This window comes from Garra rufa, chromosome 3 (assembly GCF_049309525.1).
Source record: "Garra rufa chromosome 3, GarRuf1.0, whole genome shotgun sequence".
In the NCBI taxonomy this organism is placed as follows: domain Eukaryota; kingdom Metazoa; phylum Chordata; class Actinopteri; order Cypriniformes; family Cyprinidae; genus Garra; species Garra rufa.
Genome location: NC_133363.1, coordinates 12,500,501 through 12,516,068, shown reverse-complemented (window position 1 = coordinate 12,516,068; position 15,568 = coordinate 12,500,501). Strand labels below are relative to the sequence as shown.

At 40.2% G+C, this 15,568-nt stretch overlaps 1 protein-coding gene across 1 annotated transcript; it reads left to right on the top strand.

Moving 5' to 3' along the window:
* Window positions 1-354: 354 nt before the first annotated feature.
* Window positions 355-15,568, top strand: kiaa0895l. Its single transcript, XM_073836550.1, has 5 exons — window positions 355-510; window positions 1,345-2,122; window positions 13,026-13,169; window positions 13,250-13,382; window positions 15,534-15,568. Exons 2-5 carry the CDS (start codon window positions 1,382-1,384, stop codon window positions 15,566-15,568), a joined length of 1,053 nt encoding a protein of 350 aa, XP_073692651.1. The 5' UTR covers window positions 355-510; window positions 1,345-1,381.

Here is a 15,568-nt window from a genome sequence, read left to right as displayed (position 1 = left end):
ACTTTAGATTAAATAAATGCAGGTTTGGTGAGCAGAAGAGCCTTTTAAAAAAACATGAAAAATTATACTTTTGACTGGTTGTGTAAATGGCCCATATACTATTAAGTTTGTGTTTATTGCAGTATCTTTCTTCTTGAGCAATAACTGTGGAAATGTTCAACAGATTTACGTGTTTGTGTCTACACAGAAACTTTAAAAAATAAACCTATTCTGAGAAACATTTACAAGAATTCAACGAGTGACAACTTGCCCCGGTCTCCCGTACGTGCTTACGCACACTGACAGCAAAGCGTCGCGACGTGAACAGGTCATTCAGATGCGCCAGCGCGTCATTTGCTGCAACGCAATCCCAGCCATCCTAAACTCCCAGTATTCCCGGCGTCATGTACCGTTATTCCTCCATATCAGCCGTTTGACCTACTGAACGGAAGTTGAAGCGCGGCTGCTGATATTATGGACGGAATTCCAACATGAACTGAAGTATATTTATTTGAAAAGAAGCGCTGCGTGGTATGTGTTGCGTCTTTTATACATATTGCTTTATTTGTTAAAAACGGTTGATTCGTGGTGATTCGGCAGTGTATTGTCAAGAGCTGTTGATGTGATGTCATGCATCTGTTATGCACTGACATAATTTCCTTTAAGCAATAGCCTCACTTTATTCTTTTTTAAAATTAATCAGAAATAGGAATCCTATTGGAATTTCCATAACGAGGAGTATTTTATTGTTATTCTCTTTTCAATGTGCATAAAACAAGACCATTTGAAACATATTTTTCAGTAGATCTATTATAATTGCTAATGGAATAAATGCCCCTTTTGACATCAAAATAAATGCAAAAAAAATTGGAAAATTTAAATGTATAATGTTTTACAAGTTTTGAAATGCATTCAGTTTTCTGTATAATTAACTTTTATTGTCTAATAGCAAGAGCGTATCCCAGTAATATGTCTGATAAATATGGTACAGTATCCAATCAGATTTTTTGTACAAATTGTATTGAACATTTTGCTTTTACTATACCATTTACTATATGTTTTAAAGGCCACTGTATGACAGATGCATTTATAAAAGTACAAATATTCATATGTAGTCTCCAAATTAATATGAGTTTAAGAAAGTGCATGCGTAATAATTACAAGAATCCAACAAAATCTATTTAAAATAATTTTCATTCATTCATTCATTCATTTGGAGTATAGCAAGATGTGTCTGCTTCCCAAAAGTATTTTGTGTCAATTCTAAATTATTTGTTTGCTTAAATTCTTATGTGTCAAATCTTTTTAAATATGTTGTTTTGTGTACTGTTGAATCAGAAAGTAGAGGTATGATTTTCTCTTCAGGTGAGCAGCATCGGTGGACAGAGGGGTGGATGTAGCAATGGTGCTGGATCTGGGTGAGAACTGCATGGAGCAGGCTAATGGAGGAGGGCTCGCAAAGAATGTCTCAGAAATGTTAGAACCAGAGCCCAGCAAAGAGAAACCCAAACCAGTCAGAGCCAGGACCAGCAGTATCACCCAAAGAGACAAATCAACCCACAATGGGCCTCATTCACAGCCTTGTGCCGCTTGGGATGGCTGCTCCCAGGTTCAACGAAGACTCCAGAAGTCAGAAGGTAAAAATAAAGGAGAAACTGCACAGCCAAGGGAACCATCCAAACCTCCACCTCTTCGACGGCCACTAAGTCTGGAAATTAAACCACAGCGAATTAGAGCAACGCAGCCAGTGCAGAATGTGATAAAGCCACCGTGGCGTAGTGGTGGCCCTTCTCCACCCGTGCGAAGCCTGACGAGCCTTAGTTTGGGGCCAGGAAACTGGCTTCGCCGGAGTGAGAGCACATGCACAATGAACTCCACAACGCCTCTACGGGCTGGCAGGGGTCAGATGAGACCTGCAACCTCGTTGCCACATATTGCCAGGGGTATTGCATCACTTCCTTCGCCTTCAACACCTCGTGGGCCATGCCTGCTTGTGGCTCTTCGTCCCATAAACCTGGAACAGGAGCGTCAGACCTTTTTTCAGTCTAACTATCAGTATGATCCCCAGTTTGAGTATGCCTCACCAGAGCCCATCAGTGTTTTGGACAAGTACAGAGAGGGCTCCAGTCTCTTTCTGTCCCAGGTATGTTTAATGTTGAAAATACACACGTTCACCTTGTTCAAAACTGTCAACCTTTTGCATAAGCAACTACATTCTAAAGAGTGTTGGGTAAGTTACTCTATTAGATTACTGTACAAATTACTCTCTCCAAAAAGTATTTCATTACTTATTACTAATTACTTTCTAAATCCTATATCCTCGACAAGTTATAATACTAGGATTGACGTGAAATGGTTCTTTTATTTCTTTCAAATAAAAAATTTGTAACTACATACATTTTTCTGGTCACACTTTAGATTAGGGTCCAATTCTCACTATTTACTAACTATTAACTATGACTTTTGCCTTAATATACTTCTATTTAATGCTTATTAATACTTAATAGTTTGGAGTTGGGTAGGATTAAGGATTTAGAATACGGTTTTGCAGAATAAAACATTATTATATGCTTTTTAAGTAATAATAAACAGCCAATATCCCAGTAATGTTTATAACCAAATGCTAATAACACAACCAGCTAGTTATTAGTGAGAATTGGACACTAAAGTGTTAGCAATATTCTTATTCACTCACTAAAGTATTTAAAGTAAGAGGGTACATAAAAAACATTACTTTTAAGGTTAGACTTAAAATTTTTATGTTAAATCCACTATTGTATATAATTGTTCTACAGTTTATTCATAGTATTAAGTAGAGGTCGACCGATGTATCGGTTTTGCCGATTAATCGGCACCGATAGTTGATTGGCTGAACTATCGGTTATCGGCAAAAATCCATGCCGATAGTTTTTCCGGATTGCGTTCTTTGCTGAAGTGGCTCACGCTCCGCTCCGCTGTCATAGAGTATGAGAGGTTAAGTCAGACACCAATGTTAAATGTAAGGATTGTTACCTTATATTTGCATTGATTTATATCCAGTTGGTCATATTTGTAGCCAGCAAAATTGCAGATTTAAAGACATGACGTGAGAAAGCAAACCGTGTTCATTCAGCCTACAGAATCCTGCTGCGCCACAGCGTGCCATTCACAGTTTTACATTACATATCTGTCCCAAATTGTTGTTAATGTTTATAAAGGCTTGACCCTGCTGAAAGATTGTGCATTTAAGTGATAAATTCGTATTTCTGTAGCTCTAATAATGTCTGTATGCTTCATATAGAGCTATAATTTGTGTTTTAGCCTTTTCTTCAGGCGCGGAAGTATGGTAGGTTTGCATCTTGTTACGCACTTTATTTCACAATGCAATTTTCCTTGTTCTTACTTGATTTTAATAACTGATCAACAAAAATATGTATTCAAAATTAAGATGAAAATTATACAAAACGAAATTCGTTTAAAAAGGGATTTTCCACAAATAAAAAGGTGGAAGTGGTCAACAATTGTGTCTGACCCTCTCCAATTCTCCCGGCGTATTGCAGTCCAATTCATACCACGTCCTTTACGACATTTACAAATTACACACACTTCTTTCGTAATTAACAGATTAAACTGAAACAAAACAAACAAATAATATTTAAACATAAATGTAAAACAGATAACACATTTTCTTAAATGGCTACAACAATATAGATCGTACTTTCTCTTTCCGTTTGATCTGTTGTTTAAACTAATCTTTGCCGCTTTTTTGATCATTCTTGAAGTAAACATTTGCCCATTTGGTGATTAAATAAACTGTTTAGATTTCTGCTTGAACTACACGACGCATCCTGTGTGTGTGTGTGTGAGAGAGATACCTGCGAGTTGTCCGCGCAACGCAGCGCTGCATCCAATGCATCGCATCCCTCTCTTCAAGGAGCTTGTGTTTTTCCCCGCATATGGCACGCGTGAGCGCCTGAAACGCGGCTGGCTTCATTGCACAGAATTTGCACTGTGAGACTCGTGTGCATTGCTTGACAGTGCGTGCTTCCACCCGCAGTTTTTTACTTTACATGTGCCTTCATTTCTGCCGTTTGTAATGCAGTACAGTACTATTAGATGCACAAAACTCGCGCACTGACAGACTTTCACTTGCAATTTGTGTTTGTTCGTCCTAAAAAGCTCGATTGCAGATGCGGTTAAATGCACTTGCCATTTCGAATACTTTTATACGAAACTGATGTACACACAGTCAGTTATGTTTTCAGAGCAGGGCATCTGATATATCGAAATAGATCTGTGCATTCGTTTGAATGCAGCCTGTTACAGCAGCAGCCACTGTCAATGATCTCATCAGTAATAATCAAACGAAAGGAAAAAATAACTATTGTCTGTTAACTTTTGTATACTTAAAGAACACTTATTTTAAATAAGTAATTGGTTTAAAAGTAGCCTGCTTATATAATAAAAAAATAAAGTAAATTTTGCTCAAAATAAATTAAATAAAATGTATATGAAAATGTAGCCATGTGCAGTAATATTGAAAACTGAGAATGTGATGCATGGTTATATTTAGTTGTTATTGAAAATCGTAATTAAATTGAATCTTAATTTTAATAAGGCAGTACTAACATACAGAGATTCCAAATATAAACAAAAAGCATAGAAACTGCAATTTTACATATTGTTAAAATGTAAAGATTCCCACCCCTACTGTTAATATGAAATAACACTTTACAATGAGCCCATTTGTAACATCAACTTAGATTGATGAAAGCTGTAGAATAGAAGTGTTGTTCCTTGTTAGGGTGTTATTTTGTTAACATTAATGAACTACGAAATAACTTTAATGATCAATATATAATTAAAATTAATATTTTTATTAATTTACAAAGTATGGTTTATTACTTTTTTAAAACTAGCAGAGCAGTATTTTAGTTGCTGTTCAGTATCTATTTTCAAAAACTATCGGTTAATTAATCGGTATCGACTTAAAATTTTTATGTTAAATCCACTATTGTATATAATTGTTCTACAGTTTATTCATAGTATTAAGTTCAATTACAGAAGTAACTGTAATTAAATTACAGAAAAAATAAGAGTAATAATCCCCTTACTTTACTTTTTCAAGGGAAAAGTAATTAAATTACATTAACTAGTTACACCCAACACTGGTTCTGTGCATTTTCACCAGCAAAATCCAGTCATTTGTATGAGAGTAAAAGATTACCTTTATTTGGGTTTTGCGGATGTTGAAAGCAGCTTGGTTTGAAAGTGATTTCTGTGTGAGCGGAGCTTCATACATCTCTACACTATTGACAATGGACTTTCTGCCCACTTATTTTTGCAAAAGTTTCAATAATGTGACTGCACTTTAAGGCAGCGTCCTACCGGAAATAGAAGCCTCATATGTGACTGATTTGTAACACACTGTGTAGGCAGCAACTCTGTGTGCTATATAAATAGCGCATGAGAGACTCCAATTACAGTTGATTTCTGTAGAGTTTGCATGTTTGCATGTTGCTAACCTAATAATGCAATACTTTAATAAGCTTGAAATTATACAGGTAAAATCTTTTTTTTGTTGTTTTTTGAACCATTTAATTGCATAAACATGCTGCCTTTTTGCTGTACATTGACAGCACAATTATGATTGAAATGTTGCTTACGTTGTTTGGTAGGTTTGGCAACCAGTGTTATTTTAGTATCATTGAGATGCTATTATAGTTTTTATTAATATTTTGAATTAGTTTTTATTTGTATATTTTTACTTTTATTTAATTTTATTAGTTTTTTTAATGTCTGTATAGTTTTTAATACTTATTATTTCAGTTTTAGTTATTGTAGTACATCAAATTAAACTAAATGAAATGCTTGCTTAGCAACTAGCTGAAATAAAATAAATTTAAATAGTTTTTACAAATATTTGATTTAATTTCAGTTAACAAATATACGATTTGATTTGATTTGATTTTATGGTTCTAATTTTAATTAATTAAAATACCCCTGTTTGAAACACAGCCATGATGTTGTTTAAAGAGTTAACATAAAAATGAAAATTCTATTCACCGGTTAATTCCTCATTTATTACTCACCCTCATGTTGTTCCAAACAGTGTTGGGTGTAACTAGTTACTGTAATTTAACTAAGGGATTACTTTTATTGTTACTTCTTATGTAATTTAACCTAATAATGTGTATAGACTGTATAACATTTATATACAAAACAATAGTGGATTTAGCATAAAGATTTAAAGTCTAACCTTAAAATGCATGCTTTTTAATGGACCCTTCTTATTTTAAGTACTTTGGTGAGTTAATAAGAATATTGGTAACACTATGGTTCCAATTCTCACTATTAACTAGTTGGTTATTAGCATTAATATTACTGGGATATTGGCTGTTTATTATTAGTAATAAGCACATTGTATGTTTTATTCTGCAAGACCTTATTCTAAATCCTTAATTCTACCCAATTCTTAAACTTAATAACTACTTTACTAAGTATTAATAAGCAGTGTAAAAGGTGTAGTTCACTTCCAGAACAAAAATGTACAGATTTACTCACCCCCTTGTCATCCAAGATGTTCATGTCTTTCTTTCTTCTGTCAATAAGAAAGTTTCTTGAGGAAAACATTTCAGGATTTTTCTCCATATAGTGGACTTGAATGGTGCCCCCAAGTTTGAACTTCCAAAATGCAGTTTAAATGCACCTTTAAAGGGCTCTAAACGATCCCAGCCGAGGAAGAAGAGTATTATCTAGAAAAACTGTCATTTTTGAAACAATTTGACAATTTATATACTTTTTAACCTCAAATGCTCGTCTTGTCTATCTCTGTGTGAACTTACAGTTAGGGTATGTCAAAAAACTCCTATTTCATTTTCTCCTCCAACTTTGTCCTACATCGCTGCATATGTACCAACTCAGTGTTTACAAAGTGAACATGCGAAGAAGATCAAACGCCCCTTACAAAAAAAAAAAGGTAAAACAGCGATGTAGGATGTAGGAGTTTTTTGACATACCCTGTATTGACCCAGATTACACAGACTATGCATGCACATTGCAATGAGACAAGCATTTGAGGTTGAAAAGTATATACATTTTCAATTTATTTAAAAAATGACAGATTGGTTTGCTAGATAAGACCCTTCTTCCTCAACTGGCATCGTTTAGAGCCATTTGAAGCTGCATTTAAACTGCATTTTGGAAATTCAAACTCGCAGGCACCATAGAAGTCCACTATACGGATATAATTCCTAAAATGTTTTCCTCAAGAAACATCATTTCTTTACGACTAAAGAAAGAAAGACATGAACATCTTGGATGACAGAGGGGTGAGTAAATTACCTTTAAATTTTTGTTCTGGAAGTGAACTAATCCATTAATAGTTAGTAAATAGTGAGAACTGGACCCTAATATAAAGTGTAAACAAAATAATTTATGTAGTTATCTATTATTTATTTGAAAGAATTAAAATAACCGTTTCATGTCTGTCCTATTATCATTAACTTGTTGAGGTTGATATAGGATTTGGAAAGTAATTAGTAATTCACGAGTTCACGCTTACATATAATTAGCCGGAGAATAGAAATGCATGTTTGGCGTGCTGTCCGGTGAAGGGCTCCGAGCTCGGGGATGGCCCGAACCCAGAGTACCCCCCAATAGGAGTAGTGAGAACTCGGAGTGAGGAGATGGGGTGGTGGAGGGTTACTGATAAACCATCAAGTGAATGGAGGTGAGTCAGCTGTATTTAACCTATGGCGCTGATTGACTTGAGTGGGCTCCTCTTGTGCTGTTTACGCTAAGTATCTGACGCGCTTCTCCCGAACTTTGTTAATGAAACATCATTTCACGAGTTCACGCTTACATATAATTAGCCGGAGAATAGAAATGCATGTTTGGCGTGCTGTCCGGTGAAGGGCTCCGAGCTCGGGGATGGCCCGAACCCAGAGTACCCCCCAAAAAGCAAATAGAAGGACAGCCGCCGGATTAAAGACACCCCCCAAAATAGGCACTAATGTGACGGGGGCTGATGATCGGGAAGTTGGCAGGTAGGCAGGCCAGAGTGCTCTGGTTTGAGGCTACAGTCAGGTAGGCCCTGCCGGCTGTTGATGCTGAAGTACGTGGTTTGGGGTCGGAAGGACTACTGAGATGATAGGCGGGAGATTATGGCACGCGGCGTTGGATAGATGAGTCTCGCTTGTGGGCGGCGAGTATGTAGGCCCGACCGGGAGGGCTCTCACCGGCGGGGAGGCAGAATGAAAAGCCCGCCTGGGAGGGCTCTCTTGGCAACGATGGGAGATCAAGACTCCTAGCGTTGCACCAGGCGGGGGGAAGGGAGAGTTTAGCCCCTGGGTGGGGGGGATGGGAGAAAAACCTGCCTGGGAGGGCTCTCATGGCAATGATAGGAGATCAAGACTCCTAGCATTGCACCAGGCAGGGTGAAGGCGTAGCGTTTGGCCCGCCCGCTGGGTGAGAAGGGGAAAATGAACGAACCTGCCTGAGAGGGCTCTCATGGCAATGATAGGAGATCAAGACTCCTAGCATTGCACCAGGCGGGGGGAGGAGGCGTAGAGTTTGGCCCACCGGGCGGGAATGGAAAACTTGCCTCGAAGGGCTCTCGTGGAAATGATGGGAGGTCACGGCTCTTAGCATTGCATCGGACAGAGGAAGGCATAGCGTTTGGCCTGCTGGGCGGGAGGCGGAAAGACGAGCCCGCCTGGGAGGGCTCTCATGGCAGCTATGGAGATTAAGACTCCTAGCGTTGCACCAGGCGGGGGGAGGAGGCATAGAGTCTGGCCGGCCGGGCGGGAAGGGAAAGTGAAAGAACCTGCCTGGGAGGGCTCTCATGGCAATAATGGGAGATCAAGACTCCTAGTGTTGCACCAGGCAGGGGAAGGTGTAGGGTTAGGCCCGCAGGGCCGGGAGGGAGAAAAGACCCGCCTGGGAGGGCTCTCATGGCAACGATGGGAGATCAAGACTCCTAGCATTGCACCAGGCGGGGGGGGGGGGGGATAGGGAGACCTGGAGTGGGAAGGTTACTTTGGATGGCTTATGGGCCGATGAGGGTTTGTGGGCTTCTTTGATATGTGACTGGCTAGTTCTGATTTAGCTCTGAAAGGCTTCTGATGTCCATCTTCCTAGGGTTTGGATCTGCTGTTTGGAGAGGCCTTTCTGGGCTGCTGATGTTGCTGCCCCGATGCGAAAAGAGTGGCTTGAGAAATTTCCTGCTGGGATGCCTGATGATTGCAGGACGGACTTGAGATGTTTTTGGAACCAGAAGCTATTAGCAGGTCTTTTGGCTTCGTCTAAGAACAAGGGCTCGCGGGGGGATTTAGCCTGGGTATTTCTGAGGCAGAGAAACTGAAGGATGGACTGGTAGGGTTGGATTGGAGAAGGGAGGTTGAAGATGTAGATGAGGTGGCCTTTTTTGGCTTGGTCTGTCTTGCTTTGTTTAATTAGGAAGGAAATTGTACCGTTATCGAGTACTGTTAAATCTGAAATGGTGGGGTTGGTATTTGGATCAAATTTAGAAGAGATGGTGAGTTCCAAGCATCTGAGGAACCCGAAGAAGGCTAAAATGAACATGGCATCGACTGTCCGGGCAGTACTGAGAGGCTGGTAACTGGTGCGGAGTGTGTGTGAGGATGTCTAGCATTATGGGAAGTCTAGGGTAGGGCCGGGTGGGCCTGGATCGTTGAAACCCCTGATCAGTAGAGAGGTTTGTGAGTTATTTATTTCGGGAGAGGGTGCCCCGAACATCAGCTTGTGGAAAAATTGAATGCGCTCAGGTAGCCCTTGATGGGCCCGGCTTGGAGTCCCTTGATCCTGTCGAGAAAAGAGATGAATGAGGTGATTGAGAGTAGGGAAAAATCCGGGAAGGGTGTGTTGTATGAGAGGTAGAAAGCTTTGAAGCATTTCCACGCAGTTATGTATGACTGGAGGGTTCATGGAGAGAATGCTTGGAGGATGGTGTTGAGGGACGCGTCGAGGAGGGGTTTCAGTGGGTGGTTTAGGGGAATCTTAATCCTGAATAATGAGGAACTGGAGTTGGGGATTGTTCCGCCTCTGGAGCCAGCATCCTGAATTTCTGCCAGTATCTGTGCTCGGATGCTGTGGGCCACTTGGGGAGGCTCTGAAGCTGTGGCATTTGATGGCACGGGCATTGGTGTTGCAGTGAAGAGCGAGTACTGTGGTTGGAGGAGTGAGCTGTAGGAGGCTGGTGGAGGGGCTGTGTGAGGCAGCCAGTGCGACCAGGCGCTCGCTTGAGCTGCGAGCCCCGAGCTGACGGCAGAGGGAGGCGGGGCTGTGTGTGACAGCCAGTGCGGCCAGGTGCTCGCTTGAGCTGCGAGCCCTGAGCTGACGGCAACGGGAGGCGGGGCTGTGTGTGACAGCCAGTGCGGCCAGGTACTCGCTTGAGCTGGGAGATCCGAGCTGACGGCAGCGGGAGGCGGGGCTGTGTGAGGCGGCAAGTGCGGCCAAGCACTCGCTTGAGCTGCGAGATCCGAGCTGACATGAGCTGGAGGCGGGGCTGTGTGTGACAGCCAGTGCGGCCAGGTGCTCACTTGAGCTGCGAGATCCGAGCTGACTGCAGCTAGAGGCGGGGCTGTGTGAGGCGGCCATTGTGGCCAAGCGCTCGCTTGAGCTGCGAGCCCCGAGCTGCCGGGGGCGGGCGGCGGAGCTGAGACTGGTGGCCAAGCGCTTGCTTGGGCTGCGAACTCCACGAGAAAAGAGGTTGGTGGCCAGGGCTGCGATTGGCAGACGAAGCAGCCAAACGCTGGCTTGGGCTGCGGGCCCAGGCATTGCTTGAGGAGGAGCTGCGGTGGAGGGCTGGGCTGCGGCCATTGTTCTGTGTAGGGTTGTTTGATTCCGAAATTTTTGGAATCAATTTCGATTCCTGGTTCAGAATCGATTTCCTCACTGTTGTTTTCAATTCTTGCCATTTAAATTGGATGAAGCTAATTTTGCAATGACTGCAGGATATTGAAGTCAAAGAAAGTAGCTTTCTCATAATATGAAGCTTCGTTGTAAAAATATGAAAATGTACAATATTTTTGTAGCTCTGACAGATTTTAAATTGTAATTTGTCTGCATTGCCCATGGAATTAGTCATAACCCAGGGCTCAGCAGTGGACATGCATTTATTGCAATACTAAAACAAGTCATGAAGTGTCTAATGTCCACAGTTCAGCTGAATGATATTTACTTTAACAGTATGCGTCGCACAAAATTAGCAAACGATACAGTGAAACAAAATAAACAACTTTAACAACAACACTAATGTTAGAGCTTGTGGATTAGCTGTCAATCAGGTGCGTTCTAGAGACCACTGATTGGTGCTCTCTGCATTCTCACGTCTATCCGTCGTGCAGCGCTCAAATTTGTGGACAACGTGGGTGACTCCCATCGTAAAATAACTTATAGTTTTTTGGACTAGTTTATTAAAACGATCTAACAGAATTTTAATAATTATCAGTGAGCAAGAGCCGAATTAATGGGTGCTTCAGACGAGCTCTGTAATGATCGTTTCATTCAGTTTATTTTCATGAATCGCCGAAAACGTTCGGCAACATTTGATGACTAGCAGCTGAGATATGCAGCCTTCGTGGGATGCAGTCTTTCGTTTGACAGGCATCTATATACATAGATATAAGTTGTTGAACTGAACACGGCTCTGAATAAGGAGTCAATTCCCCTTGATGGGATCGATTCCAAACTTTGGAATCGACTCTCGATTCCTAATGCTTCGGAATCGATTCTTTGGAATCGATTCCCAGCCCTGTGAGAGGCCTCGCACGGGAGAAAGACATTGGCGTCGGCGCGGCCGGAGGTTTGTGTTTCCTTTTGGTCGACTTCGGGGTTAGAGGTTTAGTTAGTTGCAGATTATTGTACAAGTTAAATAATTCTGTTTTGTTTAACTTGCGTGAAGGCGGGACATCGGATTTTGCCAGCGCTAGTTTCATACTCGCCATAGTCCGTTTGTCTATGGGCGGAATTGATTGCCTGACCGAGCGGATGATGCTGGGGAATCGGCTGGTGTTCTCGCCGATGGAGGCGAGGGCAGGCCGAGGCGTTGTGAGGCGGTCTGGGCCGAGCGGCGGCCGCGAGATGAGGCCTGGGGCTCAATTGAAGCGAAATGCGGGGAAGACACGGTCCTGGAGCCGGCCGGAGGAGAGTCGGAATCGTCTTCTCTTGTGGCAGTTTGTCTTTGCGACGTAGTAGCGGACGGGCGAACCAGTTACTGATAAACCATCAAGTGAATGGAGGTGAGTCAGCTGTATTTAACCTATGGCGCTGATTGACTTGAGTGGGCTCCTCTTGTGCTGTTTACGCTAAGTATCTGACGCGCTTCTCCCGAACTTTGTTAATGAAACATCATTAAGTAATGAAATACTTTTTGGAGAGAGTAATTTGTACAGTAATCTAATTACACTGTTGAGAATGTAATTAGTAACTAGTAATTAATTACTTTTTTTGAGTAACTTACCCAACACTGGTTTCAAACCCGTAAGACCTTTGTTTTCTTTGAAACACAAATTAAGATATTTTTGATGAAATCTGAGAGCTTTCTGACCCTCCATAGACAGCAATGGTACTACCATATTCAAGGCCCAGAATGGTACCAAAAACATCGACAAAATAGTCCATAGGACATCAGTGGTTCAGTCAGAATTTTATGAAGCTATGAAAATACTTTTTGTGCAAAAAAAAAAAAAAAAAACTAAACAAAAACAACATCTTTATTCAACAATTATTTTCCTCATTGTCAGCCTTTTGCCATTTTGGAGAGTATCACGATGCATGTGTGCACTTTCCTCTAAACGTACACTCAGTGATGTCACATGGACTACTTTATCAATGTCCTTACTACCTTTCTGGACCTTGAACGTGGTAGGACCATTGCTGTCTATGGAAGGTCATAAAGCTCTCGGATTTCATCAAAAATATCTTAATTTTGTAAAAGTCGAACAAAGGTAATTAATGACAAAATTTTCATTTTTGGGTTACTAACCCTTTAAGTCTTCCCTTTAAACTATTGCCATTTGTCTCACCTTATGCCTTTTTTCTAGGCAGTTGGGATTATGGAGTGTGTGTTGAGGAAGTATGAGACATATGAAAACTTTGAAGAAGTCACCGGGGGCAGCTTGCTACCGAAGAGTCAAGTGTGGGCAGCCACACGCAAGTACCTACAGAAGGAGGGCTGTGTCGGTGAGGTGTGTGGATATCTGAGTTCAAGTTTGTGGGTATTGTAATAGTATTTAGAAGTAATAGTAATTTTAGATTCTGTCACCAGGTGGTTGTAAGTCTCTCCGATGAGCTTCTGTCCCAGGCTGTAATGATGGTGGAGAGATGTCGACCAACACTAACTATTAACTTGTCAGGAGCACGACAACACTGGCTTGAGGGCATGCTTAGACATGAGATTGGTATGAACTTTAACACACTTCAAAATATATATCAAACACTAATACTAAAAAAGTATAATATAAATGTTTAGTCACACTAGTACAGTGCTGCTGTGATGACATTTTTTTGTGGGCCAGCTCAGATGTTAGCATCACCCTGCTTTTCTTGAGAAAAACCCAATAGGATATTCCACTGGCTTTTGGATTATGGCAGAAAATTAGCTCTGTGACCAACAAAAGGTCTTACATGTTAGAAGCTGAATGTAGACTCCAACATCAGCACCATTTACAGTGCATGCAATATTATTAGGCACATTGATATTGAGGTGATATTTGTTTTCCAAGCAGATTTTACAAATTCAGAACCACATCAATTCTAAATAAGTACTATTCATTTTATATTTAATCTTTTATAAGTGATATATAATTTTCCATGAAGGCTGAAAGTGAAAAACTTCTTATATTCAGGTGTGCATAAATATTAGGCACCGTTTTTTTACAGATAAAATGAGCCAAAAAAGAGATTTAACTATGAAAAGTCAAAAATTATTAAATGCTAATGAGAAGGATGCAGTACTAATGCAATACTAGAATTTACAAACTTAAGGCATGACCATTGGACAGCAAAATGCTCATTGGGTCAGCACAGAATTAAGGTGAAGAATTGGGTGTGAAACCATCAGGAACCATTTGTGACCCTGGACCACAAAACCAGTCATAAGGTTAAATTTTACAAAACTGAGATGTATATAGAATATGAAAGCTCAGTAAATAAGCTATTGATGTATGGTTTGTTAGGATAGGACAATATTTGGCAGAGATACATCTATTTGAAAATCTGGAATCTGAGGGTGCAAAGAAATCTAAATCCTGAGAAAATCACCTTTAAAGTTGTCCAAATGAAGTTGTTAACAATGCATATTACTAATCAAAAATTACATTTTGATACATTTACAGTAGGAATTTTAGAAAAAATCTTCATGGAACATGATCTTTACTTAATTTCCTAATGATTTTTGGCATAAAAGAAAAATCAATAATTTTGACCCATGCAATGTATTTTTGGCTATTGCTACAAACATACCCCAGCGACTTAAGACTGGTTTTGTGGTCCAGGGTCACATTTAGTCTGATTTTAGACTGTTTTTTTTTTCTTTATAGGCTTTATAGATGAATAAGTCAAGAGTCACTCTTGATGGACCAGCACCACATCCTCTTGTACCCCTTCTTGAAGAAATTATCTTTCAGAATCTGGCAGTAAGTTTTGGGAGTCCATTTTTAGTCCAGCTCTGCAAGACAGACATTTCAGGATATGAGATATGAAATATGAGACTAAAAATGAACTCCCAAAACTTACTGCTGGATTCTGGAAGATAAATTCTTGAAAGAGTGGTACACCTAATTCCTCACCTTAATTCTTAATTCTTTTGCAGTTAACGCGTCTTTTCTTCTCCATCTGTTTATTTTAAACGTGCTGACCCAGTCAATATTTCGCTGTCCAATGGTCATGCCTTAACTCTGCAAAATCTATTATTGCATTAGTATTGCATCCTTCCCATGGGCGTTTAAATCTCTGTTTTGGCTCATTTTATCTGTAAAACAAAATGTTCTTAGGCTGGAAGTGAAAAACTCTTTATATTCAGATGTGCATAAATATTAGGCGCAGTTTTTTTTTTTTTTTTACAGATAAAATTAGCCAAAAAAGAGATTTAACTGACTGAAAAGTCAAAAACTATTAAATGCCCATGAGAAGGATGCAGTACTGATGCAATACTAGAATTTACAAAGTTAAGGCATGACCATTGGATAGCGAAATGCTCATTGGGTCAGCACAGAATTAAGGTGAAGAATTAGGTGTGAAACCATCAGGAACCATTTAGTCTGATTTTAGACTGATTTTTTTTATAGGCTTTATAGACGAATAAGTCAAGAGTCACTCTTGATGGACCAGCATCACATCCTCTTGTACCCCTTCTTGAAGAATTTATCTTTCAGAATCTGGCAGTATTTTTGGGAGTCCATTTTTAGTCCAGCTCTGCAAGACAGGCATTTCAGGATATGAGATATGTAATATGAGACTAAAAATATACTCCCAAAACTTACTTCCGGATTCTGGAAGATAAATTCTTGAAACAGTGGTACACCTAATTCCTCACCTTAATTCTTTTGTAGTTATTGTGTCTTCTCCACCCGTGCTGACCCAATGA